General features: G+C 41.8%; 1 protein-coding gene and 1 pseudogene across 1 annotated transcript in view; one reads left to right on the top strand and one right to left on the bottom strand.

The window, feature by feature from the left end:
* The window catches only part of LOC131530993 (oocyte zinc finger protein XlCOF6-like), a 113,870-nt pseudogene that overhangs the window by 38,351 nt on the left and 56,776 nt on the right, over positions 1-18,743 (bottom strand).
* LOC131530904 (sacsin-like) overlaps positions 1-18,743 on the top strand; it is a 43,469-nt gene that overhangs the window by 7,825 nt on the left and 16,901 nt on the right. The window contains 3 exon segments of the mRNA XM_058761413.1: positions 7,974-8,061; positions 8,184-8,295; positions 8,794-8,940. Coding sequence (XP_058617396.1) covers positions 7,974-8,061; positions 8,184-8,295; positions 8,794-8,940 — 347 coding nt within the window.

The raw sequence follows: 18,743 nt of genomic DNA on the forward strand, positions 1-18,743 counted from the left end.
CTTTGCAATGTGGTCTTTGAAGGTCAGCTGGTCATCAAAGATTACACCAAGATTTCTGACCGAAGTTGATGGGGTAATTGTTGATGAACCTAACTGGATCGTGATGTCATGCTGTAGAGTTGGAGCGGCAGGAAAGACAAGAAGCTCAGTCTTTGCCAGGTTGAGCTGGAGGTGATGTTCTTTCATCCATGCCGAGATGTCTGCCAGGCAACCTGAGATCCTTGCAGCTACCGTTGGATCATCTGGTTGAAAAGAGATAGAGCTGTGTGTCATCAGCATAGCAGTGGTAGGAGAATCCATGTGCCTGTATGATGGGACCCAGTGATGTAGTGTATGTGGAGAAAAGGAGGGGTCCAAGAACCGATTCCTGAGGAACCCCAGTGACCAGTGTATGTGCTTTGGATACCTCCCCTCCCCAGGCCACCCTGAAAGACCTACCAGTGAGATAGGATTCAAACCAGCGAAGTGGAATTCCAGCGATGCCCAGTGATGAGAGAGTGGAGAGGAGTATCTGATGATTGACAGTGTCAAACGCGGCAGATAGATCCAGCAGAATGAGGACTGATGATTTGGAATGGGCTTTTGCAATTCGCAGGGCTTCAGTGACCGAGAGAAGTGCAGTCTCAGTTGAATGGCCACTCCTGAAACCTGACTGTTTAGCGTCCAGTTTGTTGTTCTGTGAAAGAAACAATGAGACCTGATTGAAGACAACACGTTCAAGTGTTTTCGCTATGAATGGAAGGAGAGAGACAGGTCTATAGTTTTCTATAAGAGAAGTGTTTAATGTAGGTTTTTTGAGCAGTGGGGTTACCCGAGCCTGCTTGAACGCAGTGGGGAAGATGCCTGTGAGGAGGGATGTGTTGATGATGTGTGTGAGTGTCGGTAAGAGCGTGGGAGAGATTGCTTGCAGAAGGTGCGAGGGATTGGGTCAAGAGGACATGTTGTAGGATGGTTGGAGAGGAGAAGTTTGGATACTTCAGCCTCCGTCAGGGGACAGAAGGAGAAAATGGGAGGTTTAGCAGTGGATGTGGTTGGTTGGGGTCCTGTGTGCGTGGAGGTGAGAACTGATCACTGATCGATCTAGTTTTGTCTGTAAAAAGTAGCAAAGTCATCAGCTGTAATAGAAGTGGTGGGAGGTGGTGGAGGGGACAGAGGAGAGAATTAAATGTTCTGAAGAGATTACGCATGTCTGGAGCGCTGTTGATCTTGTTGTGGAAATGTGAGGATTTGGCAGTGTGGACATCAGCAGAGAAAGATGAGAGCAGAGACTGATACCTACTCAGGTCCGACGGGTTGTTTGATTTGTGCCATTTTCTCTCTGCCGCTCTGAGTTTAGTCCGATGTTCACGAAGAACATCAGATAACCAGGGGTTAGAAGGGGCAGTCCGTGCTGACCTAGAGGAGAGAGGACAAATGTCGTCTAGACAAGAAGTTAAGGTAGAGCATAAAGTTTCAGTAGCTGCGTTTACATCCAGAGATGAGAAATGGGTAGGTGAGGGAAGAGAGGAGGATACCACAGAGGAAAGATGGGAAGGAGAAAGGGAGCGCAGGTTTCGTCTAAAAGTAACCAGTAGGGGGGTTGGTGGCGCACGGGTAGCAAAATGCAGTGTAAATGTAATAAAGAAATGGTCCGAGATATGTAGCGGTTGTACCAGAATGTTATCTGCAGTACAATTGCGTGTGTAAATTAAATCAAGTTGCGAATTAAAGCTAGTAGCGAGTGGAAGTCTGTAGCATAAGGCTTGTCTAGGTGAATGTTGAAATCACCAAAGACTAAGAGTGGAATGCCATCCTCCACAAAAGAGGACAACAACCCGTCCAGCTCCTCTAGGAAGGTGGCTAGAATTTGTCCAGGGGGACGGTAGATTACCACAATCTGGAGTTTTATCGGAGCTGATACAGTAATGGCATGACATTCAAATGAGTTGTAATTGCAAAGGGTAGAGCGGGTTGAGTATTTCCAATTGTGTGAAACGAGCAGGCCAGTACCCCCACCCCGACCAACTTGACGCGAAGTATGAGAGAAAGAGAAATTAGTAGAGAGAGCAGCTGGGGTTGCTGAGTCTTCTGGACGAATCCAGGTCTCAGTCAAGCCCAAGATGCTGAGAGTGGATTTTAAAGAAAAGGCAGAAATGAAGTCAGCTTTGTTGACGGCTGACTGACAATTCCAGAGACCCACAGAGAAAGCCAGAGGTGTAGTGGAAGATGTAGAGATAGGGCGAGGTTAGCAGTATTACGTTGCCGTCTGCGAGTGATGTTAGAGCGTGGCTGAGAGAGAACCGGAATGTTTTGGAGACACATGATAGAGGTAGAAGGAAAGAGGATAGGAGAGCAGAGTGAGGAAGGAAAAGATACTTAAGTGTGTAGCTCGGTGTCGTTGCTCGGTTCAAGTCGCACAGGAAAAAGTCGCAGGTCTTTACACTCCTCGGTCTTCACACGAGGAGGCTGAACACGACGGCTGAACGCTTCCGCAGACGCTTCCGCCAGCGCACACACCTCAAACAAATACACAGTCTAGAGTGAAAAAAAAGCTGTGGTCGCTTTTAATTAGCACAACCACCAGCCAATCGCAGGGCAATGGCTCAAATCGAAACTAACACTTCGCACTTAAGTGCAGGAAAGGAGTTTAAGCTAAAGGGCAGTTATTATAATGATCAGTTAGTGCAATCAAAAATATAAACCACAACGAAAAAGCAGAATAGAAATAGGTAGGAAACGAACTATTCTTTCCTAGCAACAAGGAATTAATTTAAACAACAGAGCTAAGAATGAGTATTAAAACACTTACGCACTGCCGTCTGTCTCTTCTGGTGACTAATCGCCTTCTGATACGTTGTTCAATACAACGTATATATTCTTTTCTGCAATTATATATTTTAGGTGCAGTGAATAGTAAATTTTTTCTTAAGGTGGGCTTTTAGCCCCGTCATACCCTACTTGGTACATTATCAATGCAGCGGGAGAAGTTCAAACTAATATCCCATAATTTACATCTCTATGATGATTGGTTGATATACCAGACTGGAGGCTAGCCTCCCTAGCAAGGTTTCTTTTCTCAACACTCCTCAGCGCTGAAAGTGAACACTCGATGCTGATGGGCTATTTTTTTTCCCCCAATGGAAGCACGAGAGCTCAGCTCTCCCCTGGCCTCCCTCTCCCCTTTTATATCACTTACGGTTATAATTACATCAGCAGATTCGACACATTCGCGATAGAAAAGCGGCGCTTTCCAACTTCATGTTATGGTATTACATCTGTGAAATTACAAACAAAAATACACATTCTGAGACATTTTATTAACATTAAATCGTCCTCCTCCCATTTTCACCTCAAACTTTTGGGGAAGCTGTGCCTCCCCGCCTCCCCCGACGAGCCACCACTGTTAAATTATTATATTAACCATATGCCTAGGCTACAGGACTGTATTGTGCGTGATTTAAACAGCATTTGAATTAAGTTTATCATGAATAAATGTTACATAAAGTACATAAAATAAAAAAAGGTCTATAAAGGTCTTTATCCATCCCACAGTCTTGTAAATCCATTAACTGATCATCTTTTTCCCGTAATATTTGTACATTATTATTATTATTATTAGCATATTATAGGTATTTTTTTAATTAGTTTATATTTGTCCCCCCCCCCCTTCATTTCGATCTCTTTACTTAATGTTCTGAATAGTTTATAATATAGTTTATAGTAAATAATAGCCTACTGTAAATGCTCAACATGCCAATAAAGCTTTCCCAGATAGCAAGAATGTTTGGGCCAAATGTGGCTGATAGCTGTCACATTTGGCCTAGGTAGGCCTATGGCATGGGTAAACACATATGGGCCAAACTTTCCCCACATGTGTTTTACCATGGCTTTAGAATTGGAGAGAATTTTCTTTTTGATGACAATTTGTATTGAGGTATATGGTCCAGATGACAGCAAACAACTAAGAGCCATATGTGGCTTGGCTATGTCACGATTGCTGTAGAGAGGAGCGAGGAACACAAAGACAATGAAAATGTGAATCACAGTCTTTAATATCCAAGGAAAGGGGTTGCAACATTTTCTGCCAGATTCTGAAACTGAAACCATTTTAAATGTAACAACTATTTAATTTTATAAAATACATGTGAATTACAGATCTTGTTAACTTAACAAGACTTAATGTGTCCAAAGATCTGGAAAATAAAATTACATAGCTGCTCCCTCACCCTGGGCATGCAAATCAGTTATTGGCAATTTCTGCCCATATGTCTTTATTTAGTATTTAAATGTGCACTATGTAAGTTTTTTATAGACATAATAAAAGACAGAGCTCTTGATTCAAGGAATAGCAGTTTGCAAGAATGTTAGATTTACTTTGTAGCCATATGTTTACATTAGTATTCATAAACATTAGAGCAAAACATTAATTTTGAGTAGTGGTGCTTTTTTCCTTTTGTGCTGTCTATCTCTGTCTATTTTCTGCCTTCCTTACAGGGTCAGCATGTTGCTGTGCCCTCTGTTGCCCTTGCCTTTCTGCTGCTGAGAGGTTAATTTACCTGTAATTCAATTTCTTTAGCCTGTAATGATGTAAAACAAATGTATAATTTACAGTAAAATGACCTAGAATCCAAAATAAACTTAATAATAATGCAAAATACTTAAATGTGATTGGGAACATTTGACTCTGTTACTCATTGTCAACTCCGTTATCATTAAACTTTTTTTTAATGACAGAGTTGACAATAACAGAGTTGACATTTTCCACCATTTTGTGCTTTAGCTCAAGATGCTAACTTTCAAACCAGATACCACATGGCATGTCTAAAACAGAATTTTATGGATTTCCATCATATTATTGTTTTTATCACAATAACAGATTTGACAAAATAATTCATCTACTATTGGTGTATCCTAAACATTTTGTACAAATTAATGGGAATAAAGAATAAAGACATACATCAATGCTTTCCAAAGATTCCTACCAGAGGACGTGACATCACTTGGTGCATGGAGGGAGGGGCCATGGTGGAGGAAGGGCTGACGACTCCAGGGGGCCGACTGATGGTGGCGGAGGAGCCTGAGGCGGAGACAGAGAGCCGATGAGCCAGGGTGACGAGGAGGATCTGGAAGACCATGCCGGAACAGGTGGCTCAGGTGACTGATGCGGAGGCGGGGATCGGGAAGGCAACGGTGGAGCCTCCGGCCTCTCAGGGCTGCAATCAGGAACAAAAGCCCTCCCTGGGCTGAACTTGGGAACGGAAGCCCTCTCTGTGTTGGGCTCGGGGACGTGAGTCCTCTCGGGTTGGACACGGGAACAGGAACCCTCTCTGGGCCAAACTTAGGAACAGGAGCTCTTTCTGGGCCAATCTTGGGAATGGAAACCCTCTCTGGGCCGATCTTGGGAATGGAAGCCCTCTCTGGGCCAAACTCAGGAACCGAAGCCCTCTCTGGGCCGATCTTGGGAACAGGTGCCCTCTCTGGGCTGGACGTAAAAACAGGAGCCTTCTCATAGGGCTTGGGAGTGGATCGGCTGGTGGACTTGAAAGTGGAGCGGCTGGCAGGCTTGACTCAGGAACAGAGTCTCTTTCTGGGATGGACAGGGAAAGAGGAGCCCTCTCTTGGCTGAGCTCAGGAACAGAGTCTCTTACTGGGCTGGACAGGGAAACAGGATTGACGGAGGGCTCCGATGAAGGAGGGAGGAGAGGGGGCAGGTCAGAATATAAGTCCGAATCGGAATCCCCTTCTGCGTTCCACAGTCTCAGTTCTTCAAAAAGCTCACCCTTAGCCATGATGCAGTGGGCAGAGCTCCTCTCCGCACTCTCGTTGTCCATGGCTCTTTCCCTTGTTGTGGGCATTGTAGCCGGCCCTTGCACCTGGTCTGATGTCATCAGCAGCTCCGGCTCCGCGGCGATCCTCAACTCTGTCGCTCCGTGCTGCAATGGCTCGTCGGTCGTGGCAGGTTCGGGCTCTCCATCATCAGTGGGCTCGGGCATAGGCTCTGCGCAGCGAGGTGATGGTGGGCTGGGCTCTGGGTCTGAAGTGGAGATCCATTTCTTGCCAGAATCCACTCCACAAAGGCTGTGAAATCCGCTCGAGGGCCATCTTCAGACGACAGCGCTCTGCACGCAGGGTTCAGGGACAAGGGAACATAGGGCAGACAACACTTTAATGCTGCATTCACGTGCTTTAATGCTGCATTCACATGCTGCTACACACCCTAGCCTGCCAGCCGCTTCGCACTTTAGCCTGCCGGCTGCAGCACCATCTGTCTTGGAGGTAGAAGTTTTGTTTCCCATGCTCCCAGTGATGGCTACGGCCATTTTGTGCGTTTAGGCTGTACACACCTTGCCAGTTTCTCCCGAGACAGTGGCGGCTTCCTCCTCTGAACTATGTGTGTTCCCTGTGGCCTCTGTTGCGGCTGCTGACACTGTTACTGAACTCTCTGTGTTCCCTGAGGCCACTGTTACGGTGGTGAATACAGTTTTGTGTCCTTAAAATTCCCCAATATGACTGTGGACACTGTTTCTGAACTCTCTGTCTGCCATGTTTCAGCCAGGAGACCTGTGTATGAACTCTAGTGAGCCCTCTGACCATCCCATCAGGGCCATGAAGGCCGTCTGTGAACTGCCTGTTCCGCCCTGGCCTCCTGAACTGCCTGCTTTGCCTTGGCCTCCTGAACTGCCTGCTCCGCCCTGGTCTCCGTCTCTGTCTGCTCTACCCTGGCCACTTGCTCCACCTTTGTCTCCATGCCCTTTTCCACTCCATGGGACTGGCCCACCATGCCGCCCCCCTGTTCCGCCTCTGCTCCACCTTCCTCCTGGACTTTTTCTTCTGTTTTCAGTTTTGGAGCATCTGGAATCCACTCCTTTAGGTGGGGGGATGTTACATGATGAACATGTTACATGTTCCCTGTGCCTGTCTGGACTTTTATGTTGAAGTGTTTCCCATGCCTTGTTTGTAGTCATTTTGTGTATTGGTTCCCTGTGATTAGGTTCCCCAGGTGCTTCCCCATTTACCACGCCCCCTTGTTATCTTGTTAAGCTTGTTCTCTTGTGTATAAATAGCCCTTGCGTTTCACTTGTGCTTTGTCAGTTGTTGAACGTTATTCCGTTGTCTGCCCGTGCTTTGGTTCTTTGTTTCCCAGTGTTTCCTGTTCTTTGTTCACTTAGTCTTTTTATTAAACCACCTGCATTTATATCCACAATTCAGCCCGTTTCCTTCAGTCTCCGAATGTAACACTAATGGTGTGTTTTGTTTTGTTTTTCCTGACAGACTACGAGTGTGAGAGACTGGCGAGACTTACTAAAAGTATTAATAATTGTACATTTATTCACTCATTTGACATTTATAAAATAGCACACTTCAGGTTTCAATTTACTTATATAGCATACATAAAACAGCCACATGGCTGACCAAAGTGATATACAGAAATTCAAAAATATTTTATTGGGATAATTGTCAGGAGTTTACAGTATTTGCAAAATATATGGTAGTAAATACTAGCATAATTATACAGAACATTAATTAGGTAAAGCAATATACAAATTGAAAGGGGAAATAAGCATATATAACAATTAATATAAAAATATAGTCCTAAGAAGTTAATATAATAATTTACAAATATTAAATGAAATGTTTATATGTTGTTTTGATTAAATGAAATGTTTACATATGTTTTATGTTAATAAATTTTTTATCCATTTCTGATAATCCCGGGTTTCTGGTCACACAGGTTTGTTTACGCATTAATCTCATGGCCACGAGAAAAATATGTTGTTCCCTCAACATACAATCTCAAGGCCAAGACTTCACTTCTAGAGGCCACGACATAAAGAAGTCGTTACCTCAACAAAACGTTCTCGTGGCCACGACATATCACGTTCCCACGAGTTAATATGTCGTGGTCACGACAAAACTCAGTGAACTGAACATGTCCCCTCCCTGTCACCATAGTTTTGTGCATTTTGTGATAAACTTTACTTTGTTCAATGTAGAAATAAATTTGGTGCTACGTCTCCACCATTTATTGATTACTTGAAGGAAATTTTGAGAAGGTACCCAGATGGGGGACAAATATTGAAGGTAAGTAAAAAAATACAAATTTAAATTAAAAAAGAAATACCTTTATATATTGCATGGATAATTGTGCATCAAATGCATTTTATATCTCATCAGTCAATAATAATTATTCTATAACATATTAGGAGCTGATACAGAATGCAGATGATGCAGGAGCTTCAACTGTGGTGTTTATTCATGATGAGAGACATTATGGGACTCAAAGCCTGTGGACTGAAGAGCTTGGAAAGTATCAAGGTATTTCTGTTACAAACACTGGGAGCAGATTCAACGTGTGGTCACACTACATTCAAAATTATTTTAGAGCCTGCAACAAAGGATTTTACCCTGTAGGGCTTTGCATTTTGCAGCTTATCTTCTGTTTTGTAAATGGGAAGGAGTTTAAAGTTATAAAAGTTAAGTACTTTTTATACTAAAACAAACTTTTAGACACACTTTGCCATTAATAACTGATATCTGTGCTTCAACCCCTTTTGAAAAGCATCAGTCTCCACTGCTGTATCACAAACTGTATCTCAGATATCCAAAACAGGTCAAAATCACTGTTTAATTTGTTCTTAAACCATAGGCTGCGAATAAGTGCATACAGTACATATAGTATGGGAGACATGTATAATTTTTTTCTGCTAGGACTAGTACTGAAATCCTTCACTATTCTGTGAAAAAGACCACATTTTAAAGATTTTGTTTAATCCATTTTTGTATGATCAGCCATTGGTAACTTTGATCTGGCAGGACCTGCTCTCTATGCCTTCAATGATGCAGCCTTTACAGAGGAAGACTGGGAGGGTATTCAGAGAGTTGGCAGAAGCATCAAGCAGGATGACCCAACGAAAGTTGGGAGATTTGGGATCGGTTTCAACTCTGTTTATCATATTACAGGTAAAATATGCTAAATTACCAGATTATCTACTTTTTTGCATATTCTGCTGCCTGCTGATTAGAAATCCTAAAATAATGATTGTTGATTTATGTAGTGTTAACATTGCAATATGTCAGTTAATGTCTTTTTAAATTATATATCACATTATATATCACCAAATGTCCTTTTTTGTATCTTCAACTCTCGAATGGTTAGCAAGCTAACAAATTAGCTTGACAGAATTATGTGTTCATAGTACTATCATAATTAATTTTCTTTTTAAATTCTGATATGCTCTTAAATTGTCAGGAGTAGTTTATCAATAATTTATGTAGGTATCACAACAGAAATAAACTATGTTAAGATGACAGTAAACATTTTTAATGATCAGTCTATTATGAATAGTAAAATTAATAATAAATTTAATTGAGCATGGTCTGTTCCCTTTTTTACATTTAGATGTTTGTTTTTTTTGTTTGTTTTTTTAATAATCTAACACTCATCATCCAAGTTTGTCTTTAAATAACACTAAAAATAACATACTGTACATTTAACAACACTCTTAAATATAGTATTTAATCAATCCCCAAATTGTTTATTATAATGCTGTGTTGACCCCTAAATTCACACCAAGCACCTATTTCAGGGTAAAAATAAATGTAATATTGATTACTGTCAGAGCTGGGTAGTAACTGATTACGTGTAATCTGGATTACGTAATCAGATTAAAAATTAAGTACCTGTAATTAGATTCAATTATATTTTAAAATACTCGTAATCAGACTAAAGTTATTTTTATGGATTACATATTATTTAAACAATTTTAATAATTTATTCATAATTTATTGATTCTCCCTAATTTCTCTTTTTCATCTTTTAAATTTTCCTTTCTAAAATAGCCTACTGCTTACATACACTCAGACAGTCTTCCAGTTTTGTGGACGTTCACACAGAGATCAGTTATTAGTCCGGTAGCTACACAGCATTTGACCACTGGTTTTACAAAAATCATTTCAGGTTTATGAAGTGATTTAACATTGCATCAACTACTGATGAACACATTAATATTTATTTGAATTATCACTCAGTTGGATATTTTACCATGTATTACTTTTATTTGTCTTTCAAACACATTAAAATGAACCTTTCCAGTTCCTTCACAAACCCAGCTCTACTTATTGTATTGGCCAGAATTAGGGATGCAACAATACCATTTTTTCAGATCCGATCCGATCCAGAAAATTCTGAGTATCGGCCAATTCCGATCCGATCCGATACCAGCGCAGTTTTTTTTTTTTTTTTTTTTAAATCAATATAGAATTTCTATACTTCTGTGTGTTGACCTGATCATCATTATTTTGTGTTAAACACAATCTACTAAACATAGACAACTTAATTTTAATGAAAAATAACAAATGAAAAAATATATGATCATAAACTATGACAAAAATACTATTATAAACTAGGTTAGTGGATAATTTAGCAGCAAAAGTTATTCTAGAAAAATCACGAGTGCACAATTTTATAAAATCCAAACATGTGAAATAACATTATTTAGAGGGGAATAAATAAAAGTGAATAAGTGTAGGACTAAATCTGGTAAAATGTTACATATTGCTCTTTGTATTTATTTAAAAAACATTAATGAAAACAAGTAAATGTATTTATATATAAATATAAACTATACAATTAAAAGACATTTCAAGATAGACAAGAGTCCTATCTATCATATGTTGCTGCCTCCATTACTGTGCTATACATTAGATTATTAATAGCCTTTCTTGACTATTCAGTTCTTGGTAAAGAGTTTACGTGAACTTGACGACTTAAAGGGGTCATCGGATGCAAAATTCACGTTACAAGTTGTTGGAACATAAATGTGTGTTGGAAGTGTGTGTACACATCCATCCTATAATGATAAAAATCCACCCAGTGTTTTTTTTTTTAATCGTCTCTGGTTACTATTGTAACCTCGGTTCCCTGAGAGACGGGAACGAGACATGGTGTAAACGCCTTGGGGACTCTCAGAATCCATGTCCGATGGCAAGTTTATTTGTGAGAGAGTGATGTAGCACCATGCCTTACAAAGGCTAAAGCATTATAGTCAAAGCAAAAGCATACATATACAAGCATGTAATGTAACAGTGTAACAAGCATGTAATGTAACAGTGTAACCAACATGTGAACAGCCAGGCCGGGCACAATACTTATAATATAAGTGTGTATAACAATATACAGATGTAGAGAGCGGCCGCATCCAGGGTGCCACAGTCTTAACATGATGAAGGCTCCGCCCCTGATCCTCTATACGACCTAGTCGAAACCACCATCACAGTCAAACGGTTAGTGATTGCAGGTAGAACCATGGGTCGTATTCACCGACAAGACCTGTGAGGCTAATGACCACACGTCCAAATTGTAAAATCTGTCGAAGGTATTATGCGAAGTCCATCCAGCGGTCATACAAATATCTTTGATCGAACTGCCCTTAGTCCACGCCCATGAAGAGGCAACCGCCCTCGTCGAATGGGCTTTGTCACTAATAGGACATTCCATTCCCCGGCTCGAATAAGCCAAGGCAATAGCTTCAACCACCCAATGTGATAGTCGTTGCTTGGAGACAGGCTGCCCCTTAGTGCTGCCTCCAAAGCATACAAAAAGCTGCTCGGATTGCCGAAACTGAGCCTTGCGGTCGACGTAAACTCGCAAAGCCCGCGCCAGGCACAACCCCTGATTATGAGCGACATCCGACGAAGCCGCCAACTCTGGAGTGAAAGCAGAAAGCGCTACCACTTGCGCTCTGAACGGTGTCGAGAGCGATTTAGGCATGTAGCCCAATCTCGGCTTGAGTGTGACATTACAATCACCCAGTCCAAACTGCATGCAATCCGCATTCACCAAGAGCGCTTGCAAATCTCCCATGCGCTTGACCGAAGCTAGGGTGAGCAGCAGTGCGGTTTAAAGCGACAGCTCCCTCAAGCCGACAGTCTGAAGTGTCTCGAGGGGCTGGAGGGCTAGCACCTCCAGCACCAGGGCAAAATCCCAGGATGGAACTGTAGGAGGACGAGAGGGTCTCAGTCTTCTCGCACCTCTCAAAAATCTGATAACTAAGTCGTGTTTTCCCACTGAGCACCCGTCGATAGCGGCATGAAACGCTGATATAGCTGCAACATAAACCTTAAGCGTGGAGGGCCATCGTCCATTCGTTGTTGCAAAAAATCCAGAATGTCAGACATGGGGCAGTTTTTTCCGGTCTCGACCATTCGATTCACACCATTTCTCAAACACTTCCCATTTACAGGTGTACAGGCATCTCGTAGAAGGGGATAGCGCCTCTGTAATCGTGTCTATCACATGGCGAGACAATGAGCCCTGGTTTACTGGTTCCCGTACACGCGTTTGTATAATGCACGGTTGATAGGTCTCAGGTCTAGGATTGGACGGAGACCACCATCTTTCTTTTGGAACGACAAAGTACCGGCTGTAAAACCTGCTCTCTCTCTTGCTCAGCGGGACCACTTCTATTGCGCGTTTCGCGAGGAGATTGATGATTTCTTGCCTCAGCTCCTGAAATCCCTGGATGAGGATGGGGCAGATCCCGAGGCGTTTAAGGATCTTCGTGTGGCAACAGATTTTGCACTTAAAACTACAAAGAAGACGGCCCAGGCGATCGGCCGGAGCATGGGCTACATGGTGGTGTTACACCGACATCTGTGGCTGACACTTACTGAGTTTAAGGATACGGACAGGAGGGCGCTGGCCTCTCCACACAGGCACAGGACGCAGAACTCGTGAGTGTCTGGGGCCTTGATGGGTCCTGAACACAGCGTGCAAACGTTGGACATGCTGGAACGCCGAGAGGGAAATCCGTCTTCTTGGGTCATCTCCACAGCTGTCTTCTGTAGGATGTGTGAAAGAGGAAGATTCTGAGTTTATGCCACCAAAACAGCACATTATATAGCGGTGGGGCCCCACCCCTATTAGCCGTCTTGGCTGGCATTGGCCAGTGAGAGTTGCAACTTCACTGGCGTTGTGCAATAAGATTTCAGGTAGGTTAGGCAGTGCTTAATTTGTAAATTTCGAGGTCCCGGAAACAAAGAGGGGTGACGGATCCGGCATGTGATTAGAGGAGGGAGATGTAACAGAGCATTCGGCCGATCACATTGGTGGGCCAGTTTAAGTGATTAACAGAATGCATTAGTTGCTTTTATTAGGGTTCGTAAAAAAAAACTAAAAAAGCCACAAAATTTTTAAACAGCTATTTCCACCCCTGGAGGGAAAAAAAAAAAAGAGGAATGTTATCTCACAAATCTCTGTAATAGAGTTATAATTAATCCTGTCCAGAATTTCGTGGGGGATTGTGTGTATATCACATAGTTTTACTCATCCCCGCAGCTTTTAAGTTTATAATGAGGGAAATTCCTGCAAACATTTATTCAATATAGCAAGTAGGTTTTATGAGTGAATAAATCCACACAAACTAGCGGATTAAATCAGTCATTTGAAAACAGCGTGAGTGATTCAGCTGGACCGCGTCTTCTCTCTTTCACTCTCTCAAAGCAACATCAGCGCATCTCGTCTGCAATACAACGAGCTGCTGCACACTGTTGCTGATCCAAGACTTTCGCTCGAATTTCGGGACAGTTCACAGAATTGTCACTTGCTTAATCGGGTCATTGTTGCATCGTCACAAAAATGCACGTCTTTTTAAGCTAATCGGTACTCTCGTGCTCCAGAGGCTGTTTCAAGGCTGAGTGCTCACAGTCACATCCAAAGCCGCCTAGCGAGTATCATATTGAGTTATTTTTCGTAGTTTGTTGTTGAGCCTAAGTGGCCAAATACACACAAAATTGCGTGAAAATGGCCATCTTGGCGAATATCCAGGTTTTTCCTTAAGTAAATGTGAACAGTTGAGAAAGAAATTGCATGCATATAGACTATTGGATCCGCATGTCTTGTGAGAGCAGAGAAGTTCACATGTCGTGTCTTTTGCGCGCTCAGGTTCTTTATTTCAAATATAGATGTCCCGCAAGCGCAGTCATTATAGAGGATTTTTCATATATGCACACTATAGGTCAGCACAAACGTCTTTCATATTGGTGTATGAGGAGGGGGATCCGACAAAATGAGGTGCTGGATCGGATTTCGGAGGTGCCGGATCAGGCTTGTTCCGGCACAAGTTAAGCCCTGAGGTTAGGAAGGAAGGGAGTCCCCAAGGCATTTACGCCATGTCGACAGACTGCTCTCGAGAGGGAACCCTATTTTAAAATATCCTTTCTCAAATCAGGTTGTTCTGAGAGCCCTGTCAGAATGATGTAGTTCTGTACAGGCCCCTCCCATGATAGTTGATTGACAAGACTGTCTTACCTTAGACCCACCCTGAGCGAGCTGTCCACCTCCGGTGTCTCAGATTAAGTGATTGAGGTGTTTTGCAGTGTTGGGCAAGCTACTTGGAAAATGTAGTGAGCTAAGCTAACAGTTACTCCTCATTAAATGAAGCTTCACTACACTAAAGCTACAGCCCTGGGAAATGTAGCAAGCTAAGCTACAGCAACATGGCAAAAGTAGTCTACTACAGCTAAGCTATTAAAAAAAAAATCACTTTTATATAATAATTTAATAATATCATACCAAGTCAATGCTCTCTCAGTGATCAATAAAACTGTCAGTCAAGCAGATAGTGTAACGGAACTGATGAGACGTGAGACGTGCAGATCGTGCAAGCTTTATTTAGAAACAAGGGACAAGAGAGGCAATCTGAAACGTGAGCAACAATCCAGGCAAGGTGCGAACAATATCCAAAGGGCAAGGCAGAGAGGTAGTCCAGGTACACGGAAATAATCCAGGCAGGGCATAAACAGAGTCTGAACGGTGAGACAGGGGTAAATACAGGGAACACAGACAAGAAAACAAGAAACAGGTTCCGTATCGCAGCTAACACTAGGGGAGTGATAAACGCAGGGCAATACTGGAACTGAACAGAAACACGGAATGGCTCGGTAAGGCAGCTAGCGCTTGAGGAGTGCTATATGCAGATCAATACTCGGCGATCTGTCTAAGGAAGTCCATGGCTTAAGTAAGCTGTGTGAACAGTGCAATCAGCTGTGTGATCAGTGCAATCAGCTGTGTGTGTGTCGTCAGTGTAATGGATGATGGGTATTGTAGTCCATGGGTGACGTGCAACAGTAGTGTAGTGCAAGAGTCCATGTGGTGAGCGAGTGACCTCTGGTGGTGAGTGGACGGAAGACCATGAACCGGATTCATGACAGATAGACAGGCATAATGGTTCAGTTTAATTGTTTATTCAACAACTGTTCCAAACCAATTCGGCAACAAAAATCAGTATCAAGTACAGGGCAGGATTTACCTTATATTGTGACATAGGCAAAACAATTTTTTTCTGTCGGCCGGAAACCTCTTATTGGTAGTTGGTATTGTGGCTTTATTGTATACAGATACATTTATATAAATGGTAACACTTCACAATAATGTTCATTATTTAACATTAGTTAACTAGTGTAGTTAACATGCATTTAGCATTTATTAGCATTTATTAATGTTAATTTCAACATTTACTAATGCATTACTACAGTTTTTGTCAGTCGTTTTGGTGCATTTGTCAGATGAAATGAAAATGAAATTCTCAAAACTACTTGTTCAACCTCCACATCATCTAGTCACTTGTGCACATCATAAAAGGAGTTTCTCATTCTTTTGAACAAGTTGCGATTGCTTTGGTACATTCATGCAATCGATTATGTTCATTTGTCTGCGTTTTCCTATATTATCAGTTGCTATAGTCATGTTGCTCAAAACATATTATATAGTTCTCTGTGCTATAGTCTTACCCATCAAAACATCCAGTCATTAGTTCATCGACATTAAGTCATTAAATGCAAAATGGTTGATCTAGTTGTCATAAACTGTTTTTGTAAATTTGCCATGGATTGTGCAGGAGAATCTTGACTTTCACTAATGAAGAGAATGTAGATCAACCAATAATAAATCAATTCTCTGAAATTCCTCATACAGTGCTGTTTGCAAAAGCAAAGCTCTGCCTGTGTTTGCCTTTCTAATTTTGTATTTTCGCCTTTGTGCCCATGTTTCTTTTTCTTTTCTATATCACAATGACGTTGTAAGATTTTTTTTTTGTTGTTGTTGTCAGATCACTAGTAAAAGTGTAACTGTGAATCCTATCCAATCTCTTTCAATCAATATCCCCACATACAGTGATGTGTAAATTTGTACTTTGAAATGGATATGGCATACATAAGAAGTGCAGCCTTCTGCATTTCAGTACAGTAACTGTCATCCAAACTGTTGCCATAGTTTGCACTGTTATATTGACAACATGACTAAGCAATTTGACTATCTTATTTGTGAACAATGACAAGGACTTTTCATTCTGATGGCACTGATATGTTCATTGACATAAATATTTATGAGAGATGAACTAAGGATTTTGAGTAAGTTACAGGCTTTTGCAGGTAATCCATTGTGTGGTGCTGTTTGTACAAATAGTTTTGAGAAATGCACATACTTTGCATTACAGTTTTTCTCAGTCGCTTTGGTGCATTTCTCGAATCATCCTTACTATTTGCAAAACAGTAAGTGCATTTCTCAAAACAACTCGTACAAATAGCAAAACACCATGGATTACCTGCAAAAGCCAGTCTCTTGCTCAAAATACTTAGTTCATCTCTCAAAAATAAATGTCTGTGTCAATGAACATGTCAGTGCCATCAGAATGACAAGTCCTTGTGTCATTGTGTACGGACAAGACAGTCAAATTGCTTAGTCATGTTGTCAATATAACAGTGTACTCTGGAGGGATGTTCTGATGTAAACTATTGCAACAGTTTGAATGACAGTTACTGTATTGAAATGCAGAATGCTGCACTTTTCATGTATGCCATATATCCATTTCAAACATACACATTACTGCATGTAGGATATTGATTGAAAGAGACTGGACAAGATTCACATTTACGCTTTTACTGTTTGTACTGTAATTTGTTGACAGACCATGTCATTGCGATACAGAAAGGAAAAGACAGCACTGCATAGCACAAAGAAAAAAAAACAAAAGTAGAAATGTGAACATACTGTAGGACAATCTCCTAAGGGAAAACTGTACATGCAGTGCTGTAGGAATTACAGTGCAGTCTTCCTACACCTCCTGATGTTCCTGTCTGTTGGGCCACAAATTCTCATCCACATCACAACGAATATCTTCTCTTGCGATGCAGCATGGAAATAATCTTTTAGTGTCTTGTCCAGCCTCTGCTGTGATGTCATCACACGCTGCATCCATGGCAGCCAGAAGGGTCATCTGTGTATGTGGCTGGCGATCATATACTTTCCATCTCCATGCTGAGAAAAATTCCTCAATGGGGTTAAGGAATAGAGAGTAGGGTGAGAGGAACTCCATCAGCATCCTGTTGTGGGCTGCAAACCATTGCCTGATGATGTTGGAGCGATGGAAACTGACATTGTCCCAAACTATCATGTACTTTGGCAGGTCATCTCCAATCTGACCCCTTTCTTGTTCAGGGATGAGATCCCTATAGAGAGTGTCTAAAAAGGTGACAAGACGCTCTGTATTGTATGGCCCAATAATGGGAATATGTGTTAGCACACCATTCTCAGAGATAGCAGCACCCATGGTTATGTTCCTGCCCCGATGGCCTGGCACATCAACTGTAGCTCTGGGCCGATGATATTTCGACCACGCCTTCTGCGTTTCGTTAGGTTGAAGCCAGCCTCATCCATGTAGATGAAGCATGTGCGGTGGTTCACTTGCTTCCAGTTCCATTATACGCTATATCCAGAAGACACAAAATGAGTTTTATGAATTACATGCATTTTCATTTTGGCCAAGATACAGTTACATCAAATGTATACAGCACATATTGCATCTTCTTTTCTACAGCCATAGCAAATGTGTAAAGGTCACACTTACTGTACTGTATATCACTATATGATGTTGTACTGTTTACTATGAGGTACAGTTGCTGCATGCTCATACATGTTTTACCTGTACATACTGGTAGCGCAGCTCCTTCACTCTTTCACCATTTCTTTCAAATGGAACAGTGTACAGCTGCTTCATATTCATTTGGTGTCTTTTCAGCACCCTGTCAATGGTTGAGATGCTGACTGTTTGGATGTTTTCAAAGATGTTGTTGTCCTCTATAATGGCACTCTTTATCTCCCTTAGTCTTATGGCATTGTTTTCTACAACCATGGTGCAAATAGCCTCCTACTGTTCCGGTGTGAAAAGGGGCCCTCTGCCACCCCTGTGAAGTTGTCTTGCATTCCTATGTGGAAAAAATATAGTAATGCAAAACACAAAATTGAGTAAGATAAAATGTCACAGTTTAAAGTATACTTACTGTATATTGTAAAATGCAAGTGGAATACTGTAATATTGTATGAAGCATTACAGAAAGTATACAGTATTACAGTACAGTGCCTATTGTTAGATTACATACCTGTTCTGTCGACGAAAAGTCTGAATGATTGAGGACACAGTTGTTCTCCCAACATTTGGCTGCACCCTTCGACCACCCTCAGCCATTGTAAGCCCATGATTGAGAATGTGGTCTACAAGTGTGGCTCTTATCTCATCAGGAACACGCATATGTCCTCGGCCTCTTCTGCCTCCTCCTCTGTTTTGCCTCCCAAATCATCCGCCACACAGCCTCACTCCTCTTCCTCTTCTTCTCTCTGGCTGTTGACCCCGTCCAATTCCTTGTCCTTCCATTGTCAGGCATTGTAACATTGTGTTGTGCTCCAGCTATATATATACTTGCCAGCTGAT

The sequence above is a fragment of the Onychostoma macrolepis genome, chromosome 22, assembly GCF_012432095.1.
Source record: "Onychostoma macrolepis isolate SWU-2019 chromosome 22, ASM1243209v1, whole genome shotgun sequence".
Lineage (NCBI taxonomy): Eukaryota > Metazoa > Chordata > Actinopteri > Cypriniformes > Cyprinidae > Onychostoma > Onychostoma macrolepis.